The following is a 26962-nucleotide window of genomic DNA, read 5'->3' as shown; positions in this document are numbered from 1 at the left end:
GGCTCGCTCGTTCATACCTCTCTCGTGCATGTGTATACACACACGCATGCAGAATTGAAGGCCGTCTTTTCCCTCCTCGCGGCTTTTTTCGGCGGCACTCACACACATCCCGCCTCGAATGCGGCGAAAGGACATTTTCTGCGGCAGCTTCGCCCGTGCATTTAATCGCGGAGTATGCGTGCAGACAGACGCCCGTCTTCATTCTGCTGGGTCGCGCATGTAGGCGAAACAGAGAGTGCGTGTTCTGGCTTGCAGACTCTTAAGCCCTAAACGGGATGAACGATAATTCTTCGTCGTGAAAAGTACCGAATTTCCACGCCGAGAGATAACCTGGAGCTCTGCCCGTGCGCCTGCCCACTCCATCAAAATCTGTCTGCCAACTTAGATTAATATTTTCACTCTCCGTAAAACCTGAAACACTTCTATACATATACGTATACTTATTAGCTCGATCACGTGTAGGCTACACAGGAAGCGGTTAGGAATTGCCCCGAGGCAGTAGGGGAGCTGCACGTATTTGCATAAATACATACTCGTGATTGCGGAAAGCTCGCCTGCAATCGGTGGTGATGTGAGGACGGGCACCGCCGCTGAGGAGCTCAAGCGGAGCGTAACGAGGGCATGCATCGTTGGGTGTCTGTCCAGTAGATGGGCGCTCTAGTTTCGAGTTATTCTCAGCTCGTAAAAGAAGCAGAAACGAAACGCTCGGAAGCGGCCGATCCCTCGACACAGTCGCCACTGCAAATCTCTTTTCCACATCGCTGCAGCAGGCTCTCAGAATCCGCTTCCGAGAGCGTTATTGACACGGCGCGCCCTCGACGCTAAGATTAATTCTCCACATCTTACAATACCTTCACCAACTGTGCTGTTGATGTGCCGCAGGCACGCAGTCCTGTACATATATACATATCTTTATATGAGGATGCGTGTACATATCAGCCAACAGGTTCGGTTTAGGAGCTCGCCGTCTTCGGCGCCCGGGTCCCCCGTCTCTCCGCTCCGCTAAGTCATCGCATTCGGTCTTCGGCGTTTCCTTCTTCCATCCGAGCCATGCCCTTTCGAACCACTTCGGAGACGCGGTTCTGGACGTGCTCCATCTGCCTGCCGAAGAAGGATCCCATGTCTCCCATGTGCTTCGTGAGCGTATCGACGTTCATGCCGCCGGCGCCGCCGCCTGCGGGCTCCGCGCCGTTGAGGCCCGCGGCGAGCCGCGCCTTCTCGCCCGCGGGCGCCGGCGCGCGCCCGTTCCGCGCCGCAGCGGGAAGAAGCGACAGCGGCGAGGTCTTGCCGTCGCCGCCCATGACCGCGGCAGGCCGACTCAGCCACGTCTGCAGGTTTTTCGAAACCATCTTGAAGGAGACGCCTGCAACAAAAAGAGAGGGAGGGAACGAGGTCGCGGGGCGGTGAGCCACACGGACGACGGAGCTTCTGGAACGAACGAACTCTCCGCCACGCACGCGCCTCGCAAAGGCCCGCTCCAGAGGGCGGAATGACACTTTCAAATGATGCCGTGGCATCATCCGCCGCAGGCGCGGGGGCGAGGATAGACAGACACCAGGGACGAAAACAGAAAACGCGGCATGCACGCAGGAAGGAAAAACACGCGTCGACGGAGCGACTGCTACGGCGCCCGCGCGCCTTCTCTGCGCGGCGCCTCGGTTTTCCTTCCGCCTCACCGTCTTCGGCGCCCGCGGCGCTCTGCCGTGGGGCCCGCTCGGGGTCCGCGGCTGCGCACACACTCTGTTCGTCCAGCGACAGCGCACGCGAGAGGGACTTCTCGCTCTCTTGACGCCCAGGCGATGCAGTTCCTGCGACGAAAACAGGAAACAGAGGAAACGCGCGCTGCCTCAAACCCCAACACATTCATGCACATGCGGCTCGCAAGGACCGGGATGCGCTTCTGCGGACAGAGGAGGCGCATGCGTACGAAAGTTCATGGCTGGGGCGCACGTCGCAGCGCAGGCACGGACGCACATTCCATAAGGCGCCCCAGTGTCAAGCGCCTGGCGCGCGTCGATGCATGCCGGGAGACCAAGTCGTTAACAGGGCACGTAATTCGAGCACGCGTCTCATTCCTGGATTCTGCTCGCCAGGCGGAAACAAAAAACGTTTGACGCGAGGCGCTCGCCAAACATACGCGGACAGCGACTCTCCCCTCGGGCCCAAGCCCTTTGATAAGCGATAAATAACAGAGATATATCAACAATCTACATACACAGAGAGGTAAAAGCACGCATGTGCATGAGTTTGCGCTTCGTACCTGGAGCGACAGATGGGACTGGCAGCAGCTGAAATCGCTCTCTCGGGGGCAGGAGTTGAAGCGGCGAAGGCTCGAAGAACGCGACACCGGCGGCCGCCGAAAAGCAGCTCGAGGAGGGCGGAAGCAGCGGGTCAAACAGCAGGCCCGCGGCGACCACAAACGAGGCGCTCGCTCTCCTGCAGATAGAGGACGCGAACGAATAGCAAAAAGATGGCGAGGAGGGCGCCGAGGGAGACCAAAGGCGACAAAGAGGCCGAGGAACTGGAGACTCCACAGCCACGGAGCGAGAGGAAAAACAGAACGTTGGCGAGAGGGGTGACGCCACAGGGCAGAAAGCAACGCATCAGGGACAAGAAAGAGACACTGCATTCCGTTGCGACGCGGAAACAGAGAACAGAGGGTCCGCATGCGTGGCGTGCCTCTCTTGTTCTGGTCGTGCACATGGAGCCCAGACCTTCATGTGAGCCCCTGAGTCCACTCGCACCTGATGGCTTCAATCTCTCGTTCTGCCTCCGCTTTTTCGTGAGTCTCGCGCCTCGCGTCAGCCTCCAGCGGCGCGGCTTCCTCCCGCGTCCTGCCGATTCTCAATGTGCGAAGCGCGTTTCGAATGCCTTCTGCAGTTCTCTCCAAGCACTCGTGAGTTTCCGTCGGATTGGCTTTGAAGAGCGACGACCAAACCGTCTCCGTCTCCCTCAGCGCCAGCGTTTTCGGTTCTTCCGCCTCCCCTTCCTTGCCTCTCTTCTGGCTGCCAACTTTCAAAAAGGCGACAGAAAACTCTGCCTCCCCCCCCTCTGTTTGCGAGTCTGCTTCGCGGGCTCGGGCTCCGCGGCGCGCCGCGTCCTTCCGCCGTGCCCTCAGCTCGCGAACGCGCACGACGTGCGGGGGCGGCGAGGACGGTTTAAACACGCAGAGGAGGAGACAAGTGTCAAAGAGGAGGCGCAAGAGCCCGTAAGCCGCCAGCGGCCGCGCGCCCTCCACGGCGGCAGACGCCTGCGACGCTTCCTGTTCGATCTCAGAAAGCACGCTAGCGATCACCTCGGCAAACGCGTCGCCTGCGACGATTTTCAGCACGTCGACGAACGCGGAGGCCGAAGACGAGGAAGGCGGAAAATAGAGCGGATTGATCCTGAAGGCAGAACGCCAAACGCCTTTTGAAGCTTTCCCAGAAAATTCCATCGTATCTAAAATAAAATTTAAAATATAAACAGATGACTGCTTTGCAAGAAATAGTTTACTCGAATATTTACTGTTCAAAGACAATGAATTACAGAATTCAACGATAACGAATTGTTTCCGTTAATTTTAGTATTCTTCAATTCAAAATATTGAGCGATTTCCGTATTCGGAAATCTTATCGTGAAGTTTGCATAAAGCCACACTCCCGTGTCGTGTAGCAGTACAGGCAGTGTCTTCTCATCGGGTTCAAACTCCAAGGCCAGCTTCGGCTCGCAGGCCACGGCGAATGAACTGCGCCAGAACAAGTCGTGCGGAGGTCACAAGGAATCGAGTTTTCACCATGCAAATGCGAAAACACGACAACGAGATCGCCCAAGAGCGCGAACGCGCAAGATGAAGACGAAGTGAGAAAACGCGAGCGTGAGAGAGAACGGCACGCGAAGGAAAAAGAGACAAACAAGCGGAGGAAACAACGCGGGCTTACGAAAGCGGGAACGAAAGAGATCCTCCCCCTCCTGTCCCTCTGCGGACACCTTTCGTTCTGCGGTTGCCTACCCTAAGCTGTCGAGGCATCTGCTCGCTTCAGCTGCGACATGCATGACAGCTTGCGTCGTCGCGGCCGTAGCTTCTTTCGGGAGTGTAAAGAGTGGCACGGCGCCCGCAGCTGAAAAAAAAAGACACACGCGCCACCAGATTCTCACTCACGCACTGAGCACCAATACCGGGGACCAAAACAGCATACTTCATATATTCACAGATACAGATGTAGACAGACAGGCATAGATATACTCTGATAAACAGACATATACGTGGTATTGACGTAAGGGCCTTCGTGCAGGCACATACAAAGAGAGCGTTAGTCTGCTAGCCCTAAGGACGGTGGGGCTGCCCAAAAAGGGTGAACGCAATCCGAGACCGGGCGAGCGAGAAGCAGCGGCGCACGCCGCGCCCGCGCAGGAGAAAGCCGCACAACAGAATTCAGCGATAACTTTATGTTTTGATGGGTGGAGGGACTGCCCCCAAGGACGAGGCGGAAAGAGCGACGCAAACGAAGAGGCTCGGCACACAATGGTGAGGAGAGTTTCGCGCGCGAAGAGAGGAGAGAAGACAGCATTGAGAGATGCGTTCGAAAGCTGAAATCCCGCGGAGATGTCACGCAGAAAACACGAAGCGCGCCGCCACAGTTTGTCCCAGTGGCGCTTCACTCTCTCGATCTAAAGGAACGTCCGCAGACAGCGGCCTGGTTTTTCGCCAGGCCTGTGCTCGGGGCTTTCTCTCCACAACAGCCGAAAGGACGACTTGGCGTGATCCCGCTTACCTCCTTTCTGCAGCTCTTCGCGCTCCGCCGGCCTCTGCGCCCTAGCCAGCCCGCCAGGTCCCGGATACCTTCGCCGCAGGCGCTCCTGAGCGAGGAACTGCGCGCTGCCTTCTTCCACTCGCAGCCTCCTCCCCGCCCCGAGGGCGCGACTGGACCAAGTCGCGCTCTCCCCCCACGACAGGCCCGTGTCATCGTTGAGCACTGCGCGCAGCAGGGACTGCTTGAAGACGGCGCAGACGGGCTTCACGATCTCGACAGCGGCAACAGTGAAGGCCGCGAGGTAGCCCGCCGTCATCCCCTCGCACAGCACGCAGGCGATCGCTTCTCGCTGCTCCCTCCGGTCTCCCGCCGAGGGCCCTTGCGAGACGGACGCCTGCGCAGGCGCGGCCTGAGCACTGCGCTCTTCCCCCGCCACCCACGAGCGCCGGAGAAAGGCCGCGAACGCGTTCTCAGGACGCGCGCGGCGCAGGCCCTTTGCACGAGGAGAGACCACAGGCGCCGGGGCAAAGAAACCCTCGCCAGCGCTATCTCTGCTGTCGCCGCAGTCCTCCTCTTTTGGACCCGCGGTGCGCAGCAGAATCTCCAGGCCTCGCCCTCGAGCCGCCCACGCTGTCGCAGCCTCCGATGCCAGCGGCGACTCGTCGAGGAAGCCGGCGAACGAAGGCGGAGAAGAGAGGAAAGACTGCTCATGCGACGAGGCGAGGAGAGCAGGCCACACCACGGCCTCCAGCTCGGTCTGCAGACGTGCCACGAGGGCACGAAGGAGCACACACCGCCCAGCGTCGAGCGACGCGTCCTCGAGCCCGCTGTCGCCTTTCTGCGCGATGGCGCACGCGGCGTCTCCGTCGAGCTGCATGAACGTGAGGTCTTCGAGAATCGCTGCAAACGCACGGTTGAACGCGTCGAAGCGCTCGGCGAGGGCGGAGCGCGCCGCCTCGGAGACCCCGGCCCCCGGGAGCAGCGGGGACACCCAGGCCCCCACGGAGCCCAACACGGCCGAAGCCGCCGGCGCCTCAGTTTCCAGGGGCGCCTTCTTTCGTCGACTCGAGTCCCGCGGCGCCCGAGAGGGCTCTGCGCAGCAGCAAGGAAAGGCCGCGGGAAAGGGAATAGACTGGAAATGAAAGACGCAGACGGTCGAGAACGCGGCACACCACAGAAGTCCCACAAACAGAAAGGCCTCCTGGGCCAGGCGCAGCCCCTCCGACCCCCCACGCGCCACAGCGGCCTCTGCGGAGACAGTCCCGCCGTGCGGGCTAGAAACGAGACACGCAAACGGCGGCGGAGGCAGACAGAGACACGCGCAAAATGACGCAGAGGCGAGTGTCTCCTTGCGATTTCATAGTCTCTGCTGCGTGAGGAGACGCACCTTGGGGCGAAGGACAGAAACAAAGTTGCCGCTCCACCTGCTGCGCGAGCAACGCCTCGGAGAGCCGGCGGCAGATGGCTTTCGCCTCGTGCGTCAGGAGACCGCTTCCGGCCTCTGCTTCGCCTTCCCCGCTTGCGTCTCCGCGGGAGTCGCATGACTCCCGCGGCAGAGCCTCTGAGCAAACCGACGGGTGAAGAAGCGCGCGCACGACTCGCGTCCACGCGGCTCTCCACATGTCGCGCTGGCGCTCGCCCGCTTGCTTCGTTTCTCCGCATGCCGCGCTCTCTCTCGCAGCGCCGCATGGCGCATGGCGCCTGTCATCCAGAGAACAGGACGCGAGGAAGGAGGCGCGACTTGCCTCTAGCCGCCGCATAACCTGAAAATGCCAAACAGGCGCCAACGAGGAGGAAGCGGTGAGAAGTACGTGAGGCGCAGGACCGGCGAGCGAGAGCGGGCGCCGCACAGAGAGACTCCAGAAGGCGCAAAAAACAGGAACGCATGCAGAGAGAGAGGTCAAAGGAGCGGCTGTCTCCTCTCCATACATAAACACCTACAGAGAGAGAGATAATGGTGCAGATCTGTACAGACAGCCCGGCTGTCGCGTCCGCAGTAGAATAGTTAATTTTTACTGGGGCTGTTGGGAGCCCTGCGAGCCTTGCCGTCAGCTAACGGCGCAGCCACAAGCTTGAGTGCGTTCAAAATTTAGCGTTTCACGATTAGACCTAAGCATGCATCGCACGATTCTCCTCTCGCTTTGTCCTCCCTCTTCGACGTACCGCCGACCAGACACTGTGCACATCGTGGCACGTCTGCAGCGTTCCCCGTCGCTTTTCTTCCTCGACCGCGGAGGCGACGGACGCGAGCACGTCCTTTCTCCACGTCAGCCAAAACCGAGAAAACTTTGACAGCAGAAGAGAGGGAAGGGGAAGGGCGGCGGCCGCAGGCGGGCGCGACCCGGCGGAGGCGAGGGGCTCTTCCGTGTCGTGCCAGTCGACAGCGCGTAGGACAGAAAGCTCCCTCTCCGCTTCTTCGAGCTGCGTGCGCAACTGAGCAGCCTCAGGGCCACTGGAAGGCGCTGCGAGAAGAGCTGATTCTCCTCTGCTGGCAGATGGGGCGTTGCAAGCGCCGTCCGCGCGGTCAGGAAACAAGGCTGCGTGAGCGACGTCGATAACGAGGAACGTGGACCTAGAGGGCGAAGACGAAACAGAAGAGTCGGAAGAATTTGGTGCCGGCGCCGCCGGCGCGGCAGCCGAGACCGGCGGGCCTTTCAAGGGCGAGTTGCTGCCTTGTGAGGCGAACGACATGGAAGAAGGAGAAGGGAGAAACAGAATGCCAGCGGCTCCGACAGAAGACTCGAACGCGAATATGGCATTATGCAGCGTGCACGCGAGGCAGCGCGAGGCAGCAGTGCCTGGAGGCCAATCCACACGGTTCGCTCCATGCTTCTGGCTCCGCGCGGCGTTGCCCTGGCGCGGAAGCTTGTCGTCCTTTGCACGCGAGAGACGCGCCTCCGCCGCCGAAGCGTTCCCTCTCGGCTCTTCCCCATTTTCGGCGCTGCACGCACAACACAACTGTCTCCGTTGCTCGTCCTCCTGTTTCTCTGGTTCTGCTGGCCGTGCGCGGAGCCGCTGTAGAGCCTCGCTTCGACAGGAGAAGAAAACGTCGATCAATGCGGCGAGATGCGAGGAAGAAGCAGGCGGAACGGCAGACGTGGCGGCAGACAACGCACCGATTCGGCGGGCATCCCCGTCCTCCGACGCCGCGTGAGAACCCGTAGACTCGAAAGAAGAGAAAACGCGTTGGGAGACGCTCCAGGGCAGAAGGAGAAGCGTGGCACCTGCTTGCAGCGCGACAGGGGAAGACAAAAGAGGGGTGGAGAGACTCTGCAAGGTGTACGTACACAGCAGCTTGAGCAGGAGGCCGGCTTCGTTGTGAGCTTGCGCCAAGATCACTCGGCAGTCTTCAGCCAACGAGGAGAGCGTCTCCGTCTCGCGCGAAGAAGCTTCTGCGTCTGCATCGCCGAGACCGCCTTCCGCTGCCTCTCCGCGGCTCGCTATAGAAGAAACCGAGTCGGACGGGTCGATCGCTTGCGGAGGCGGAGGGCGGCGTTCCTGCTGGATGGCGTCAATGGTCGCGGCGAGCGTGCGTTGCTGTGTCGGTGTGTCTAGGCAGAGGAGCTTCAACGCGTTCAGAACAGAGGCGTCGCGGACATACCGCCAGAAACGCGAAGTCACACTCAGCTGTACCTGCATGTCGCGCAGAAGCACTCGCAGAGCGAGATCTCTCCTCGGGTCCGGAAGGTCTTCGCGCGATCCCCTGGAGCCCGGCATGTCCTGCTGACTCCTCCACACGCCAGCCAGCGCGGCGCCACGCGAGGCTGCCGAGGCCGCGGAGGGTGCGTGTCGCCCTCGCAGCTCGCTGCTTGTCTCTGCTGCGACACGAACAGAAGAGACTGGCGCTGGGGCGAGAGCCAGCCCAGGCGAAGACGCGTCTCCGTCGAGCCAACTGTCCAGGGGCGTAGCACTGAGCAGGAAGAACGCGTCTTGGTCTCCAACGCCGTCCCACGGCGGCTGCGGCAGCCTCGCGCCAGGAGAGAACTCTGCTTCCCCATTCCGGCCTTCGTGCAGCCGACTGCCGGAAAACGACCGCCGGAGGTCGTCGTCGCTGGCGCCCCCGCAGAGCAGCGTCCCCCGGGAAGCGTCTCGACGCGAGCCCCGAGTGTGTTTGTCGCTTGAGTCTTCCTTCTCTGCCTCGCCCGCGCGCAGCGTTTCGAGGACTCGGCAGACGCGCGCGGCGTGGCTGTCGAGGTCGGTGGCGGCGCTGACCATTGCGCGAATCGAGTCGGCGGAGTGAAGAAATGACAGGTAGCGTAGGCCGATCAAATTCCTCAACTCCTCGCTCCTCGACGCCTGCTGGACTGTCAACGTACTCAGCACCTTCTGCACATGCGCGACGGTCTCCGGGCCTGGCGCGCCCGCGCCGTCGGCGCCCGCAGCGAAGAGCCGCTCGATCGTGGAGACTGGCGTGGGTGACATAAGGAGCAGAGACAGAAAGTCCGCGTGGGCGTCTGGAGCCAGCGGTGCGGGCGCGACGGAAGCAGAGGAAGACAAAGTCGAAGCGAGGCGCGCTCGAGCAGCGGACGCAGCCGGGGTGTGGTGCAGAGGCAGCGCCGACCCAGACGACGTGAGGGAGGAGGATCGCGAGGACTTCAAAGAGGCCGGAGCCGCTGCCATCGCGCTTGACAGAGAGGAAACGCGAAGAAAGAGCAAGACGCGGGGAACTTCAGGCGCCAGACCCGCGAGTCGAGGGGAGGGCGGTTTCGAAACCGAAGAACACAGAGGCGTCGGACCAGACAAACGAACGGCGGCGCAGATGGCAAGCAGAGGGTACAGACAGCCTGGAGCACGTGTGGCCGCCGCGGCAGGGGAACGCGGAAGAGACAGAAACAAGAGGCCTGAGTTTTCAGCTTCTGTCGGGAACTCGGGTGTCAAACGGTCTCGCGAAGAGCAAGAGTCTTTGCTGTAGAGAAGTTGCCGGCGACCCAGCCAAGTTGGCGGACGATCCCGTGCTCTCTACGTCGTGAGGACTCAGAGGATCTTCAGACAACGAAGAATACACAGGTGGACTGCTGAAAGAGACAAAAACGTGAGAATGACAATCTCACGCGAGCTCCTGTGCATGTGGGCGGGCGCGCTCCTCGTGTTCCGCGCATCCCTTGTTCATCATGTTGCGTAAGACTGTGAACGGCAACACGAAGTCGCGCAGCTCTTTTCCTTGATGCAGCCCCACTCCGGAGGCAACAGCCTCTGCCCTTTAGGCCTTTATTCTCGTCCTCTGTCGCGTCATCGTGCTTGCCGCCGCTGGGGACAGCACACGCGCAGCTGTGTAGAAGTCCTGGTTCTTGGGGGGCTAGGGTTGCTCACTTGCAGCGAGTGACACCCTAGACGCACCTACGCGGTTTCCCCCAGAATTTGCGTGACAGACGTGGCACTGCGAGGCTTCTCGAGCAAGGAAAGTCGATACGCGCCCACTGAAGACGGTAGGGTTAACTACGGAATCACAGGCGTGGCGGCGTCACGGGCGTTACTCAGGTTCCCTTGAAAATCGCTGACGGGAGGAAAGAGGAGGCAGCCTCACTCGATCCAACTCATCCTCGAGATGCACGAATGCCCTTCCAGTGCCAGAAACCTGGCGAAAAGAACATCTGCAGCGCTTGCAGAAGGGAAACGCATCCCGGTGTCTTGCGGCAGCCTGCCTCCACCGCATCGTCGCCACCAACAGGCCGGACCACGAAACGCCTTCAGCAGAATCGGGAAGCAGACGCGCGCTGGGCACGCAGACTGCAAAGGAAATTGGAGAAAGATGGTATGAACAAGTGAAGACGTAGCTAGGTCTCAGGGTGCAACGCATCAGCCTGGCAAACCGCAACTGGAGGCTCTTCGGCGAGCGCCTGCATGTGGATGGCGCATGCTGTCGATTGCATGCAGAGAAGGCGACGGCACAATGAAGCCGCCCGCGGGCTGCAGCCAACAGTACACGTTTTCAAGGATGAAGATGAAGCATTTCACTCCCAGAAACGCATGGCATAAGGGCGTCGGGGAGCCAGGGGAGTGGCTGTGATGTACGTTCATTCGCGCGTGCAGGCAGCTGACTGGGAAAGGCGTGTGCTGCTGCAGGTATCACGAGCGCGGACCCAACTTTTGACTATAGTGTGGTCTTCACGCGGCGCGAAGGCTGTGCTGGCCTGCCTCAATCGCCATGTCACACTAGAACAGCAGTTCCCTGATATCTGAGACGAACGCTACCGAAAAGTGTGTTTCCGGCGTTCAGGCCGGGAAAGGACAGGCAGTGGTGCCGGCATAGTGGCTGATAAGGTTCCGGGTGGTTGGGAGTTGCTTGGTTACATTCGTAGTGAGCCGCATGGAAGAGTGCCCAGGGGGACAGTCTCGATGACCTCTTCACCTTCTCGTCGTACACGTTCACAGCAGCGCACTTTTAAACACTGAGCACGCCTGCAATGCGAAAAAACGAGCAGGGTAGAGGAAGGTACTGCCGAGACGTAGGCATGCTACGCGACGCCGGGGGTGAGTCGCCCTGTCCTTACCGATCCGGGTCGCAAGCGAGATGTCCCTTTGCACCGCTCCAAAAGCTTCGACAAAAACCACATTCTCACCTCGAGCACGTTCTAGCGATGCGAAGCGACGCTCAAGTGCTGTGGCTTTCTTGATAATTGCGCCGTTTGAAGGATGGCCGGGTGGTCTAAGGTGCCAGACTCAAGTTCTGGTGGACAGTAGTCCGCGTGGGTTCAAATCCCACTTCGTGCATGCTTGGGAGCGCGCGTCAATCTACACAGATACTTGCCTCATGGCGAATTGGTGAGTGCGGTATGCGTCACGAAGCTGCGAAGATCAAGCTTCCTAAGATGCTCAGGGGCAAGGTTCGTGCAACATGGCCAGCGAGGTCAGTTAACTTGCGTACCATTTTCAGCGTGGACGTCGTAATCAGGCGAGTTGTCGAGCTGCTCTGCAAGGAGCAATAAAGATACAGTCAATCTTGGATCTGTTGATGGAGCGATTTTTGTGAAAGTCGTTTTATTTACAATTATATGATCAACGAACTCTCCGGCCTCTATGAGACGGCGGAGGACCGAGGGCCATACCGCCCGCGAGCTCACGCTCTTCACTGTCCTCCACGAGCAAGGAGCTGGCCGTTTCGCTCTTAGTCTTTGAGCATAGCATCTTCGAGGCTGGGGTACACAATCGCAACGCACGGCTTCTGCATTGTTTTGCTATGGTACCATGACCACACGCCTTCCGGGAGAGTCCGGTGTTTCCTGCCACGCACTCCAGGGGAACACAGCGAAAAAGGCGCCCCTTGCCGAAGGTCTACGCTACACTCTGAAGCCAGCAGCTTGACCAGATACCGTAATAAAACTGTCATCACACTGCGTTCGCATTCAGCACACTATCTGTCTGCCCGGGCGCGCGCTTCCAAAGGCCGGCCGCACCTAAACTCAGCGTCTCTAAATCATAGCTCAGGGTATTGGGTTTATAACTCACATCCCCGAAAGAACCACAAAGCCAACGCGCGATGCTTGAGGTTGCGCGTGAGAAAGGGCCGAGACGCCCAGTCCCCGTCTTGACAACAGGGTCTAACTTGAGCGGTAGACCTTCACGACGAATTAAACGAGGGCTAGCACCTCAAAAGAGCAAAAAAACGTGACGGAGACCGCGTTAACATGACTTGCAGAAGCGATACTGGCACCCCCGCAGCCCATAGAAAAACCTGCACGAAGTGGGATTTGAACCCACGCGGACTACTGTCCACCAGAACTTGAGTCTGGCGCCTTAGACCACTCGGCCATCCGTGCGGAAACAGGATTGCCTTCGCTTCGCCTGTATCAATAAATTTAAAATGGTTGCAACTTCTCCCGTCGAAGACCAAAATGTGCATTCGTGTATGTTCCTCTTGTTCTGACCTTGCGCTCCTTGGTTGGAGAGAGTCAGTCTGTTAGGGCGCTCTGGTGGTGCGCCGAACTCACCGGTATGTGAGCAGCGGCGAGACCGCTGCGGATCAGACAGTATCGACTTCTGAATGCCGCCGGAGCATGCTGGACGGGATGTCGGAAAGTGGGCGCCAAATCTGTCCATGTATGGGAGTCACAGTTCCGTTCAGTTCTGTGTCGATATGATGGTGGTCACCTGTTGTCCGTTTTTTGTCGTCACTGGGTCCTGGAGTTGTCTGTGAGCTACAGTACGGGACAATCGCTGTCACTCGTGTACATGCCACAGCGAAGTGGACTCTGCCGACTTTTACTTCTGTCCCGATACGATTTTCCTGCGTCGAGTCACACAAAGAGAAGTAAAGGTACCGGTACGACGAGCGGCGTCCGACGAAGACTCATCGTGAATATCTTCCAGTGGGAGCGTCTGGGAGAGGTGCCGTATTCACGAGACATCCAGGCTTTTTTCTTTTTTCAGCTCTTCTCCCTTTTCTTCTCGTGTCCGAGACAATGCAACGACGAACAACTCGTAGCGGAGCAGCTTCGGGGAAAGCTGCGTCGGAGGTTAAGAGGTGGGCCTGTGACCCGTCCCCAAAGCCTATGATCATGAGAGAAAGGGTGGGTTTGATGCAGCTGGAAGTGGCATATGAACCAGGAACGATTCGATGCTTAGGCATTCCCGTGAAAGCTACCCATGCCATGGCTTTCTTGCTTTTTGCTGTTGTTATGTTGTGGATTGTGAACACAAGACTCGCCGGGACGAGCCTTGAGTGACACCTCGATGCCAGCGACCGAGTCTCATCAGTTGTTTTTCGTGGCGAAACAACGCGTTCCACCTTGTCTAAAAGTCAAAGCTACTACATTTCTTCTGAAACCCAAGAACTCTATTACTGGCAACAAGACCCGCTGCCGTACCCCCGAGGAAGCTCAAAGTAAAGCACTCGCAACAACCAAGGTCGCCTCCACGCTTGTCCGATGTTTGTGAATTCGATCGCCACCACATTCAAGCCCAAGGAGGGACAAAGGCTGTCAAATGCGAATTTGGAGCTACCCTTCTTATGTGTAGTGAGTACACTACTATACACTGCATTAGCTGTCGGGCGGCGGCAGACAATGACACTTCCGCTTCCCAGTCTCGAACGAAGAGTATCGTCTGCCTTTCTTCCGCGGCAAGTGCTGGGCAAATACATACATATATATACATATATGTTAGCGTATGTCGTGGTTCTTCATAGATACTTCAGCTCCGGGAGTTCAGCCCGCTTGTATGGTCACTCCTCTTCTGCCAGCCTCGCATCTCCTGCAACTCCCAAAAATGGGGCTACAGTGCCGCCGCCCAACCTACTCAAGGAACTCAGCACGATGTTCCAAGGGCGGTTGATTGACGAAATTCTCCTTCACTTCTAGTGTCGGTGCCGTCTCCGGGATGTTCATGGTGGAGCTCCTGTGTAGACTGTCTCAGCAGCTATATGTTCAACATCGATACCGAATTCTTGTTCGATGTCAAGATCGGAGGCACTAGTCACAGCCCAGACAAACATTAACAATAGAGGGGTGCATGGGTGGTAGTCCAGTCGCACTCCCTGAGCGTTTGACTGTGCAAGCTGAGTCTTGTGCACACTCACCAAGCACGTCATGCACCATTCCTGGAACGAGGTGACTTCGATTTGCATTGCATCCTATCAAAACACATGCAGACGAAAAAGAGCTTACGCTGTTTCATGACACAGGTCAAACCCACAAAGAATGCCCTGTCTAATATATAATCTCCTTCCACGATGGGATTTTCTAAGGGATATCCTGTCATGGAGGCTTCGGTCGAGTGAACCCTTTTTGGTCGCGCCAAACGCCCCTACAAGGTGTGACAACTTTGCCGCGGTGTTTTTGCAGACATACGAAGCGCGGCAGGCAGTCCCCTGGTGACACAGCGCGTTTTAGGCTGCAGGGATATTGACCGAAGGAAACGGGAGTGCACCCTGTTATCCACTGCCACACCTTCTAAGGACACGTTTTTGTTGCGCTATTGCTGTCGGCAATAGGAGATCTCTCTGTTCAACTCGGTGAGCGGCTACGGCAGACAGCATTTGGGACAGCTTCGCCAGCCAAAAGCTTCAGCGGGGTGTCTCTGTGTTCGTCGTTTCACACTCTCAGCCCGACCGGGGCGGATGCAAGAATCGTGCCCATTCACACTTCAAGAGGTTGTCGTCTCGGGGACCTTGGTCACCTGAGTCGATCAGTCTCCTCGATTCGCATTGCCCCTGAGGCGGTACCGCCACGGTTGGCTTCTCCGCCTTCCCTGTCTGCGCTGCAGACACCGCTACCGCTGGCGTTACTCCCCAGCAGCCTATCGCCGCCACGGACGGACCGAGCCCACTGACCTCGTGCATGACCAACCTTGAGAGCCCACTAGGCGCTCTGTACATGGTGAGCATACAACCGTTCACTGGACGTTATTCGTGTTCACTAGATCGAGCTCAGATGTAACTGCGCAGAGCAGGTGCTGCCGCCCGAAGGCTCCGCTTGTTCCAGTTCCCTCGGAAAGCACTGGGGGACTGCCTTCTGTCTAGCTTTGTCCTTCAAATGCAACAGCGTGACGACCCGTCGCAGCCTACCATAGTGCGGTTAGCCCGCGAATTGCAACTCCACCTGCCCTCGATTCAGAACGCGTCTCTCTCCTCAGGAGTTAGTGCCCCAGCAAGGCAAGAGAGTGAGGCCTTACCTCTCGTTCTTTCAGATACTCGCTGGTGAATAACTCCCGCTCCTCTGGTACGTGTCTTCTTCGCTTCTCGCTTGTCGCTGACGCCTCGCGTGCCACGCATGCAGAGCTCGACACTGCATGCGCCGTCGATGCTGCGTGAAGCCTCGAATGTGAGGCGGCAGACGTCGTTTCGGGGGGATCCATTGTTTCTCGCCTTACTGCTCTCACTTTTTTCGTAGCCATTTCTGCTGCGCCGTCCTGACGAGAGAAGGTTCCACCTGCCTCCGCTGGACGCGCGTCTTCGGCACGCCTTGGGTTTCAGACAGGGGCGCGGCTACGGCTATCTCGTGTTTCTAGCCGAGCGTCCTCTGTTTTGGCTTTCAGGCGCTCTCGCACAGAGGAGAGCACGCTAGAACTAGAACTTACGTCCGTTTCATGCCGAGTAGGAGCGTGTTTTCGTCCAGCTCTTTGTCAATGTGTGTTTGCAGCCAACGAGCCCGTTGTTCGGAACCGCGACGCTATTGCGGCGCTCCGGCCGAAGTGACTACGGGACGCAAGCTGCCTTTTGGTCGTTTTTTCTCCTCTCATCCGTTTCGTCGCCCTAAGGAATGCTGACTTCTACACACTGCACCTACGGGTTTCCTTTGTCCGCGCGAAAATCCAGTCGTTTCAACTCAGTCACGCGGTTGTTGGCGGCGCTGCCGCATGTCTTTGGTCGGCTACGCCTGTGCTAAGGCGAACGTCGGATACCAGGCTGCTTGGGTGCCCAGGTTGCCTACGGAATTTCCGACTGCTTTCCTAATTCGTGAGCTTCCCCCAACGCACTTCGATCAGGGGGCTGCGACAGGCGAGCAGCCAGACTTGGATTTTGAACGATGGACGGCGGGTGTGTGCCCGCGGTTTGCGCCCTGAACACTCGCCCCCCAGTGAACGCGTTTCCCGCGTTCACTATTTGCCGTGATTTCCGCCTGCCGATCTTCCTGGGTCGTTTTTTCCTGTTCGCATCTCTCTGCTGGCCAGGCGTGTAAAATACTGCTGGAAGGAATGTGTTTTCAGCCCAGAGGGCCTGCACCGAGATTTACGGAGCCCAACGGAGGCGACTTACGAGAAGGACGAGTGCACCAAGTAGTGATAAAAGAGCAATAGCGACGCACGCAAGACTGAGACGAAGGCTAACACCGAATACAAGCGAAAAACCCGAAAGAATGGGAGATCAGACAAGCAACGCGACAACGAATGAAGATTGCGAGAACGGAGCAAGCGCGCAGCGACTGACAGGAGACGGGGGGCGCCCACGTTTGCCTCGCTCCAACGATGACCATTTCTTCTCAGAATTCCCGCGAGCCAACTAGCTCGCCGGATCATGGAGTCTCGCGCGAGCTACCTTTGCTCGAAAAAGCTGACGCTCCGGGCGCGGACTCCCGGGTTTCCGCATCGTTCTGTCCAGACTCGCCGTCACGAGGCTCGCGTGCCGTCGCCCCTTGTCGCCAGCCCTGCTCGTCTGCGTATCTGAAGCTGCCCACTCCGTCTTCTCAGTGTTCCTTTTCTTCTTCCGCGTCGTTCCTTCCTCACCCGCAGGCCGCAGCGGCCAGCCGCGGACGGCGCAAGAGTCCGCCGCGTGTCTTGCGCCCCCCGCCGTCTTCTTTTTCCCGCTGGCGAGTGCCACATACCCGCTTGAGGGACGAGCTGCAGCAGCCCCGCCACCTGCCGTTTTTTCTTTGGCATGACGGCGATGGCGGTGCGGCGTGTGCTGCGGGCTCGGGGTCCGCCAACGCGTCTCACCCAGGCGCGCGCGAGCAGGAAGCCTCTTTTTTCCCTCTTCGTCTCGAGATGGGTTTCGACGTCGACGCGCCTGCGCCCTGTTCGCCTGCGCTGATCCCCGTGACCTCCTCCTATGTCTCTGGGCTCTCTGGAGCGGATGAGGGATGCGGCATTCACAGGAGTCGCTTTCGTCTCTTCGGCTGGCAGGCCGAGGAGGGCGCTGGCGAGAGGCGAAGAAGTCTGGACACCGTCCCGCCGCTCGCCTTCCCTGCGAGAGCCGCGGACGCGCATGCGGGCGGCTTCACAGCCGGCGGGCGAAGGAGCAAGTCCAGTCGCAGACTCTCTAACATCTATCAGCGACTGACGCTCGACGCGGGGTTTTCTGACGACAGCGCGACGGGTCTGAGTCCTCGACTCTCCGGTGAAGAAGGCGAGGGAGGCGCGCGCAAAGCCGGTGGAGGGCGCGTCTTCCTCAGGCGCCTGCTTCGACTCCGCCACGGCGCCGCGTTTGGCGGGACGCTGCGGACGGAGAGCCGCGAGAGCGCCGCGCACGTGACGCAGGCGGGCTGGACGGGATGGTTTTCTGGCCTTATCTTCGGGCGCACCCCCGAGGCTTCCTCGCCAGCGAGTCTCCGCACGCAGCTCGCCAACATGTGCAGCCAGTGTTCGCGGGTGTGGCGGAGTCTCTCGACAGACCGGTACAGCGGCGCGCACGCGCTCAGCGTGAACATCGTGGATCTGTACGCCGCCTACGACGAAGTCCACGAGGCACCCCACAGCGCGAACCCGCGCGCGGAGGTAGCCACGGCGCGGTCGCCGAGGTCGGCTGCCGGTCACGCAGATCCCGCGGCGCGGGCAGCTGGGTCCCACTCGCCAGAGGAAGACTCGATGCCCTTGTCGCCCGAAGGCAAAACTCCGTCTGCAGGCTCGCGCCCAGTCGGCGGCCCTCGCGGCCTCTGTGCCGGGGGCCGGCGGTGTCTCCTCGACGGCAGAGCGCTCCCTGGCGGCGAAAGCGTTTCCTTTTGGATGGCGCTCGTCTTCATCGGGGTGCTGGTAAGAGAAACCCGCACTAACTCGCGCCGCCTACTTCTGTCCTCCCAGAACGATTCAGGCCGTGCTGCGTGGCTGCTTTCCAGCGAACGGCCGGTCGTGCATCCGCGCGGATGAGAAGACTGTGTGCTCCCTGCTTCGGTCAGACGCCTCTGTCCATATACGTAGTCTATGTTTGAAGATGTGTGCGTGAGTGGCGTGTGATCTACTAGGCAGCATAGTGGGGTAAGCTGCTGAAGCGTATATTACGCGCATAAGCACCTCTCCGTAGGGGCTTGCCGTTTCTGCAGCTCTCGCATGGCGCGAAAGAACGCAGCGAGTGCTCCAATGAGGGAGCAGAGGCTCGGCAACAGCGGGCGTCTCAGTGCTGAGATATACAGACGGCGGATGCGTCTCTTGGGAGGCGTGAGGCTCAAGCGACCTCCCTCTGGTTTCGTTTGTTCGCATGTGGCAACGCCGGCCTTCCCCCTGCAGCTCCGTACACAGCCCGCGTTGGTGCGCGGACGCATCAAAAAGTTAAATGTGACTGGCGCTGCTGCATGCTTTTTTCCAGACCGCGCTGGTGTCCTACTTTCTGGACTGGGTGGTCGACTTCGTTCTACTTCCTCTTCAAGAAAATTCAATTCAGCGGCATTCCTACGCCGCGATCCTGGCGTACTCCGTCGCCTGCGCAGTCGTGGCGGCGGGGTGCTGTCTCCTCGTGCCGCAGAGTCAAGGTGAGCAGGGGAAAAGAGCGAAACGCCGAGCCACGTCGCTCTCACGCACGCTTGCTCTCTTTCCTATAAGACAATAGTAGCGTCGGCACGGTCTGGCCTCTCCCTGTCTCCGCGTGTCGGGCTTCCTGTTGCCGGCTGGGGGAGGGGGTGTCGGGGGGGCGGCACATAGAGCCTCGGAAGGGCCGGGCTTGCGCTTTGACAGCCCGTTTCCGCGTTCGTTCCTGTCTGCGTCTTTATCGTCTTGGCTCGCGCACTCTGTGTGCGTGGACGTTTCTGTCACAGTTCTTCGTCGCTGCTTTTTCTTTCGTGCTTGGTGTGGGCTGGCTGTCTTTCTCGCGCTGCTCGCTCTAGACCGTCGCTGGGTCTCACTCCACATTTTGCCGCGGCTTGTGTGCTGTCTCTCTCTGTAGGCTCTGGCATTCCCGAATTGCGGACGATTTTGTCGGGCTCGTTTATTCCGCGTTTTTTCTCTTTTCCGACGTTTTTCGCACGGTGCATTGGCTTGCTGTCCTGCATCTGCGGCGGTTTGTCCGTGGGGAAAGAAGGCCCCTTTGTGCACCTGTCGTCCATCATCGCGACGCAGCTATGCCGTCTCGTGCCCTGCTTCCGCGCGCTCGTCGACTCGCCGTCGAAGCTCCTCTCGGTTCTCGACGTCGCGGTGGCTGCAGGGGTCACAGCGACCTTCGGTACGCCGTTTGGTGGAGTCTTGTTTTCGATTGAAGTCACCGCGACTTTTTTCCTCGTGCATGCGCTCTGGAAGAGCTACTTTTGCTGCATCTTCTGCGTCCTCACCTTCCGCCTCCTCCACGAGACGTTCTCGCCCATCGAACAACTCTACCAGGGCGCGCAGCTGCCGGCTTTCGATCTCTCGTGGGAAATCCTCAACTTTGCTCTCCTCGGCGCGATCTGCGGCTGCCTCGGCGGTACGTTCGTCTGGAGCGCGAGCAAAGTCCTCCAGCTTGCCAGGCGCCACGCGTACACGACAGGCCTGCGTAAAATCTTCTTCGTCTGTGCGGTCATGCTCCTGCTCAATCTCATCAGCAACCATTCGGTCGTCCTCAAGAGCGAGGTGAGGCGGCAGACAGATAGAAAAGGAAACTCTCGAGTCGCGGCTCACCTGCCACAGCAGCATGCATGCGCGGCAGTGTGCGTGTTAGCTGAGGAGACGACCTGCGGCGGCGGGGTGCGGCATGGGGAAAAATTCGTGTGGACAAGCGGCCTGGAGCGCAACTGAGTACGCAGCGGCGAGCGCAGCTGTGCACCGTGTCGGTGCTGACCCGTGGCGATTCCGCTTTTTGTCTTGCGCCAGCTCCACAGCAGCGACGCAGATATGAGCAGTCTGTGTGGTGTTGCGTCTTTTTTTTATGCATTCTTGCACTAGGATCGGCTGAAGTTGGGCGAATTCTTCGATGTGGAGAACCTCAATAGAGACCGATGGGGGTGTCACGAGCTCCTCTCCCTGGCGCTGTTCGCCGTCTTCAAGTTCGCCGCGACGATTCTCTCCGTCGCTTGCCCTGTACCTGCTGGCGTGTTCACCCCTATCTTCGTCTGTGGAGCCGCGCTCGGTGAGACTTTGTCCGCGGATGCACAGAATTTCCACTAAGGCAGACGCTCGCGTAGGCCTTCAGGCCCTGCCGCGTGCACCTCGCCGGTGTACGCGAGGTCTGTGCTGCGTAGTGATCACAGCGTCACTCTCGTTGCATCCGCGGAGAGGAGTCAGCGCCGAGGTGACTGCGCTCGCAGTCCGCTGGCGTCCGCACCTGCACTTTTTTCGGGGCTACCAGGAACGGTGTAGCGACACAGAGCGGGAGTCACGTGTCTTCCTTAGGGTTTCGCGTCCTTCGTGTGGGGCCTGAGCGCGGTAGACCGCGTATGCGTACCCAAGCGCGTTTGTGTGGTACTTCTACGCAGTAATTGCTAGCTTAGCTTCATCTTCCTCTCCCCACACTCTACCGCATGCTTTTCTGCGGCGGCGCGCCGCTCAGATCCAGGCTCTTGAGCCGTCGCAGTCGCACCGCCACGCGCGCGCGCCTCTGTACAGGACTAAGCTGCCTTGTATGGGCAGCTCCGCGAGGTAGAGGTTCTCCTTCGCGTTGTCAAAATATTCTCACGTCGGCGGCATGCGTGCTTTCGCGCTTGCTGCAGGGCGGCTGTACGGCTCTGTGCTGCACCGCTTCCGCCCCAGCCTGTCGTCCCCGGCCGCCTATGCGCTCGTCGGCGCGGCGTCCCTCGCTGCCGGCACGACTCGGACCATCAGCGTAGGTCTTCGTCCTCCGCCTTGCTACAACGCTCCGCGCAAGCGTCGAAACTCGCCTTCCAGGAGCATCTTTCTGCGCGCTTCATTCTTGTTTGCGCGCCTTCGTGGGCTCGTAGAGAGAAGCGCAGCTGCGTGTGAACCGGGCGCAGGCAGCTCGATGCTTTCGCGCGCGCATGCGGATACACGCTGCAAATGCGGTGGCGCTATCCGGCGCAGATGTGCAGAAATACATGCGGTTTTATCTCTGCTTCTTTGCATCTGCATCCACGTACGAGCGGCAGGCGCCTTGGGTGGGCGGAGTCTCCGCGGTACTTCGCGATCTCGTCTGGCGTTGTGATGCGCTGCGCCGTCTCACGCAGCTGCAGCTCTGCATGCAGAGCTATCCATTTGGTCGTTGCCGTAAAGTGCCAACTTCTATCTGTGAATTCAGTATGTGGCTGCCCAGGGACGCATGCGTTTTGCGCCCGATGTCGAGGCTTCGTCTGCCGCGAGCGCTCGCGTTGGAAGACGTTTTTTCACTAGTTTTCTCCTCTTCAGAGCTTCGCGCTCAAACTCGTCTTTGTTCCCGCATCGATCGCTAATGTTCTTGCTTCTGCGCGCCTGTCGCGCTCATTTTCGGCTGGATGCTGGAGTGCGTTTCCGTATGTGTGTCTGCAGGTCAGCGTGATTGTTTTTGAACTCACAGGGAAACTCAGCCACATGATTCCGGTGCTGCTCTCCGTCTTGATGGCCTACGGCGTCAACAGCTTCTTCACGATTTCGGTCTACGACGTAATGCTCCTTATCAAAGACCTGCCGTACGTGCCCAAACTGAAATCCAAGTACGCCTACAATCTGCAGGCGAAGGACATCGTCGCCGCCGCAGCTTATAGTCGGAGTCAGGCAGCCTGGAGAGCGAGGCGCGGAGAAGAAAGGAGAGGGTGGCGAAGCACAGGAGCAGTCGAGTTGCAGGACGTGGGGGGGTCCGGACCAGGCAAGGCTGGAGCCCCTCAGCCGAACATTTGTGGAGCAACTTCTCCTCCACACGCCTGGCGACACGACGAAGCACAGCGAGAGGGCTGCCGTCGCGACTCTGCAGACTCCTGTGGCGCCGAAAAAACAGACAAAGGCGCGAAGGACCGGGCTGCGGCAGCGCGACGGCGCGAGGACCAAGCAGCTACCCGCCTCGACTTCGTCACCGCTTCTGCGGGAAGCGCCTCGGGTGTGCCTGCAATCCAGCGAGGCCAGAGGCGCGTCGGGTGTCAGGGGCAGGGTTTTCTTTCTCCGCGGCAGAACGAGGAGAGTAGTGTGATACAGGTAGAGGAAGATGTGCGACAGGGCGAGCGCGGATTTGCGCTATCCGACGTCTTCGTGCCGCCTGCAGAGCAAGACGAGGAAGCGGAGACGTTCGTTGTGGCGCTGGACAAAGAAAACGGCACTGTTCTGGTGAGGCGCGGGCATGCAAGCACAAATATCGGGCAAGCCGCGCGTGGGCTCCGTAGCTGAGTCTGCGCTGCGTGGTCACTCGTGTGTCTCTGTGGGGACAGGCATGCTGAGGCGAGTGCCGGCTGCCCATACGCGGCGCGCACGCACACAAGTTTAGTTTCGACGTCAACTGCCATGCGCAGTTTCCGCGTTTCCTGCACTGACGGCGTTCCATGCAAGTTGTTTCCACGTCGCCGCCGGCGCACTGTCTCCTAGGAATCGTTCGGCTTTTATGCGTACATACGTGCTGCTAGGCGTGTGAAGAGCGCCGCAGGCCTGGCGACTCTCGAAGATATTGCTTCTCCATCGCGTTTGCTGTCATTTCTGTGCACGTTTTCTGTTTTTTAGGACCTCATCCTGTGCCGTCTCCTCTACTCAGGGGTGGCTGTTCCTGTGGTGTCGAGTGTCGCGCGTCCTCGAGTCGACGGCGCGTTGTCTTTGGCGGCTCTCGACGGCTACCTGTCTTCCCTCCGTCTTTCGTTCTCTGCAACGGCGCCATCGCCTTCCTCCTTGGCCTTCTCGCCACTCGCGCGTTCGCACTCGCGCTACGTCGGCGCGCTCCTCCAGAAGCGAAAGCGAAATTCGCTCAAGAAACTCGGCAAAAAAGTGAGGAAACTGCTGCTCTCGCCCGGGTCCGCCCCCCGCCACGCCACACCACGACGGAGGCGGCTGCGGCGGAGACGCAGGGACAGTTTGGGTGAAGAGAGCGAGGGAGGCGGAGACGCGCCGGTCGCGAGCGCAGACGACCGTTGGGGATGCGGGCAAAGTCTCGACAGAGAATGGCAAGGTGAAACAGAGGGAGGTGACGAGCGAAAAACCGAAGAAGCAAGGACGTACGAACTGTCACCGGATCGGGATGAAGCAGAAGACTGTGAAGGAGAGCTGCTGCAACCAGCAGGCGACGGAGAAGCAGACGGAAGCGAGAAAAGGGAGAATAGCTCAATATCCGATGTATACGAGGCGGCCGACGAGAGTGAGGGCGAAGGGGAAGACACCAAGCCGCGAAGCGATCTCATCCGCCGCAGTGTTTCGCCTCCGGAGGAAGCAAGGCTTTCAAGGGGGGCGGAAGAAGACAGCGGCTATCAGAAGAGGAAGCGACGCAGTTGCGGTCGCAGACAGCGAGAAGCAACGAGCGGGCGAATGTCCCCTTCTCGCCCGCCGTCAGCGCAGAGCTGCCGCGCAGCGCGGCGCGGCGCTCCAACCTTCCTCGCAGCCTCTCCTTCCCCCCCTGAGTCGTCGTTCTCCATGGCGTCCTCAGAACTGCGCAACGGTTCGCAGGCGTCGCTCTGCTTGAATTCCGCTGGCAGCTCCTCTTCGTCCCTTGGAGGTATGTCTGTCTTTCACCAGACACATCCCGATGCGGCATCTCTGCGCCCGAGGTCTCCAGGCCGTTCCCCGCCTGGCAGAGATAACGCATCCAGCTCGCGAGGCGATCCCGTTTGCAGGCGCGCTGGGCTGCGAAGAGAGACGCCAGAGAACAGGAACCACGTCGACCGGCAAGCGACAGAAGGCGACGCAGAAAGCGGGGAGCGCGGTGGCTTCCGCAAGGCGCCAACGAGAGAAGACGAAGAGAACGCGCGAGCGTTAGACGCTCTGGTGTGGCGGGTGCTCGGGCACATGGTGAGGCTGAAGTCCTGGGAGCGTTTTTCGTCGGACTTCAGACGTACGCTGGGTGCGGTTTTTTAATCTTATTCGCAAGGTTGTGTGTTTCGCAAGCGTTTCCACTCTGTATCGCTTGATTGAAAGCGATTTTCCTCAACTGTGTGGAGTTCTGTGCCATTGCATCTCGTCTGTGAACATGCACATTGTCTTCCTTCGATGTTTTTCTCCGCAGCTCTGCGTGTGCTCGCCCTCGGAAATGCTTTACCTCGACAGCCTGCCAATCGACTGGGGGCGCCTGGAGATAGACGCTGCGCCTCTCTGCGTGCTTCCCGAGACGCCTGTGGTAAGTGGGCAAGGTGCTGCAGAGAGAACATAGCAGCTCGAATACTCGGTCCCAGAGGGAAATCCACGCAAATCGGGATCTGGACTGATCTCGAGGCTGCCTGGATGAACGCGCAAAATGGTCACCTCTGATACGCACTCCAGGCATGTATATCAAATCTATATATATATATATATATATATACATATATGCGTACGTAAAATTACGTGTATATGCGGATGCACGTTTGCATGTGTAACTCAAGCTCTACGCAGCGGCTTACGTATTCGTCCGCACGGCGGTTTCACGCGCCTCTGCACGCAAATGCGCAGAAGAATAAACAAATAAATATTTATATGTGACTCCGTACAACTGTATACCTACATACACACATACATGTAGGTGTGAGTGTAGGTCTGTGCGCATGGACGCATAGAAATGAGTTCTCGCTGGGATGCCTCTAGTCGGGCTGTGGTCGTGGGCGGGAGGATCTGCGCGCCTCAGTTTCTTTGGCGGCGTTCTCTGCATGACTTACACGGCCAGCAGAGAGGAGCCTCGCGCCTCCACACAGAAGCTAGCACCGTGGCGAGTGAATCTCTACGGAGCGCGCAGCATGCAGGCGGCCGCACGCGCGCTGTCTGGTGAAGGCGTCTAGTCTCCGTAAGTGTGTTTTTCTTTCTGTGCAGAGCAAAATCCACTTCATGTTTACCATGCTCTTCCTAGGACAGGTCTTTGTCTCGGATAACGAGGGCTTGCTCGTCGGTAAGGAACTTTGCGTCTTCTGCGGCCCTCTTGGGCGTCGCCGCGGAGAAAACGAACCAAAAATCCGAATTCGATCGCGGCAGGCGTCTGCACACGCAGAGATTCTGAGAGACTGAGAGGACGCGTGGCTAGACTCTGCCATGAGCAGCTGTGAAGTTACGGCGGCGATGCGTCTGAGCTTAAACAGAGGGGAGGAAGCTTTTATGGAAGTGTTTGCATGAGTTCTCCGCAGATAATGAATTCGGAGTTCGTGAACGAATTTGTGCTTCAAACAGTCAATCGCCGTTGCTGTCTGCTTGCACCTATATATGTATATATATATATATATATGTAGGGGCATCTCCTATGCGCTGACAGACTCTTCGTACCCAGAAATTTGTCTGTGTATATTTATATGTTTATGAAGGCACCCACGCAAATGTAGAAATACTTCCGGTGGCTCGTTTGAATCACGCATGTCCGCTGTCGCCGTGTGCTGCGTGGAACACATTCGTCACTGCACGAGTAGAGCGTTTTCTCCACCGGGGGTCAGTGCGAATTCGAGTCGACGTGTTTTCCGGCTGTAGGCGCGTTTGTGTTTTTTGGCTTCCACCTTTTCTCAGGCGTCATCACCAAGCAGTCCTTACTCCACGCAGACAACGCGGTGCACTCGTCGCTCGGAGGCAGTCGCACGCGGCGAAGCAGTTCAGGTCCAGTGTGGGAGACTTTTCAGCTTTTCACGCTTCTCAAAGGCGAAGTCGCGCGCCTGTTTAGTCTCGAGCTTCGAGGCCACGGTGGGGGGCAGGGAGAGGAGGCGCATGCGCGGGCGGGGACCGAGGCGGTGCGAGTGAGCTACGCGAGAGGAAGAGAATGAGTTAGAAGCGCAGAGAGAGGAGGTGCGCGGGCTCCGGCGTTCACTCCCGATTTCGGAACGCTGTATTTGCTCTGCCAGCGCTCGGGTGGCAGTTCATTCAATGTGTCTAGGTATGTGTATTCAAGTCAAAAAGATGAAGTACAAGGCAGTTTCGAGGGCACGGTCCCAGGTCGCATGCGCCTTTCTCTCGCATTCCGCTGCATGCGACTCACATGCATGTATCGTTTCTATACAGTGCTACAGTTAGCGCGCGTGAAAAAGCCGAGCTCTCGCCATCCTTGCATGCTTTTTCGTCATCGCGACCCCCAACGGCGGGGTAGCAGTCGCTTGCTCGAGACAAGCGATGAGCCTCTCGGTGCGCCTGCCGTATATCCATACGCATCACCAATAACTGTTGTCATTTGAAAAGCAGCTGGCCTTTGGACTAAGTTTTGTTCTTTGGTGCGTCAGCTTCATGAAGCATCTCGCCGGTACCCGGGGGTTGCTAGGCCGCGAGGCAGCACAGAGAAACGTAGGCGGCGACGCGGGCGTCACATGAGAGACTCACAGAAGCAACTCCTGAGCGCGAGACTGAAGCAGCGGCGAAAGTCGGTTCTGCACGCGTTTGCAGAGCGCCATCGCTCTCCGGCTGTGCTGAACTAGCGATTGACACAGAAGAGGCTTTGCGCATGCTTCGCTCCAGCAGAAGCTCGATACGCGCACGAGGACTCAGAGCTGCACGCCGTTGAATGGCGTGGCAGCGTCCTGCTAGAGGAGCCGGCGATGACGACTGGCCATAAATTCGATTCAGTTCGATTCACCGGCTTAGTTCTCTGATGCGTGGCACGTGTGTCTACAAGAGAGACGAGCAAGACC

At 58.9% G+C, this 26962-nt stretch overlaps 2 protein-coding genes and 2 non-coding genes across 4 annotated transcripts; 2 read left to right on the top strand and 2 right to left on the bottom strand.

The window, feature by feature from the left end:
• Positions 1–1007: 1007 nt before the first annotated feature.
• On the bottom strand, positions 1008–9353 carry BESB_019900 (uncharacterized protein; the record flags this gene model as incomplete). The annotated part of the gene is made up of 8 exons (XM_029360699.1): positions 1008–1363; positions 1677–1808; positions 2261–2436; positions 2745–3386; positions 3992–4100; positions 4755–5825; positions 6121–6496; positions 6897–9353. The coding sequence occupies 8 exons, from the start codon at positions 9351–9353 to the stop codon at positions 1008–1010; spliced, it is 5319 nt and encodes a 1772-aa protein (XP_029216058.1).
• Positions 9354–11361: 2008 nt separating this feature from the next.
• On the top strand, positions 11362–11444 carry BESB_021970. The gene has a single exon. It is a non-coding gene; the product is annotated as a tRNA-Leu (tRNA).
• Positions 11445–12406: 962 nt separating this feature from the next.
• Positions 12407–12490, bottom strand: BESB_021960. Its single transcript has one exon. It is a non-coding gene; the product is annotated as a tRNA-Leu (tRNA).
• A 4144-nt stretch (positions 12491–16634) lies between these two features.
• On the top strand, positions 16635–26107 carry BESB_019890 (chloride transporter, chloride channel (ClC) family protein; the record flags this gene model as incomplete). Its single annotated transcript, XM_029360698.1, has 10 exons — positions 16635–18134; positions 18685–18847; positions 19258–19916; positions 20229–20412; positions 20993–21105; positions 21762–22529; positions 22917–24188; positions 24403–24513; positions 25179–25254; positions 25857–26107. 10 exons carry the CDS (start codon positions 16635–16637, stop codon positions 26105–26107), a joined length of 5097 nt encoding a protein of 1698 aa, XP_029216057.1.
• Positions 26108–26962: the final 855 nt, after the last annotated feature.

The sequence above is a fragment of the Besnoitia besnoiti genome, chromosome XI (assembly GCF_002563875.1).
Source record: "Besnoitia besnoiti strain Bb-Ger1 chromosome XI, whole genome shotgun sequence".
Taxonomy (NCBI): domain Eukaryota; phylum Apicomplexa; class Conoidasida; order Eucoccidiorida; family Sarcocystidae; genus Besnoitia; species Besnoitia besnoiti.
The sequence above is the reverse complement of the archived record's forward strand: the minus strand, read 5'-3'. Positions and strand labels throughout refer to the sequence as shown.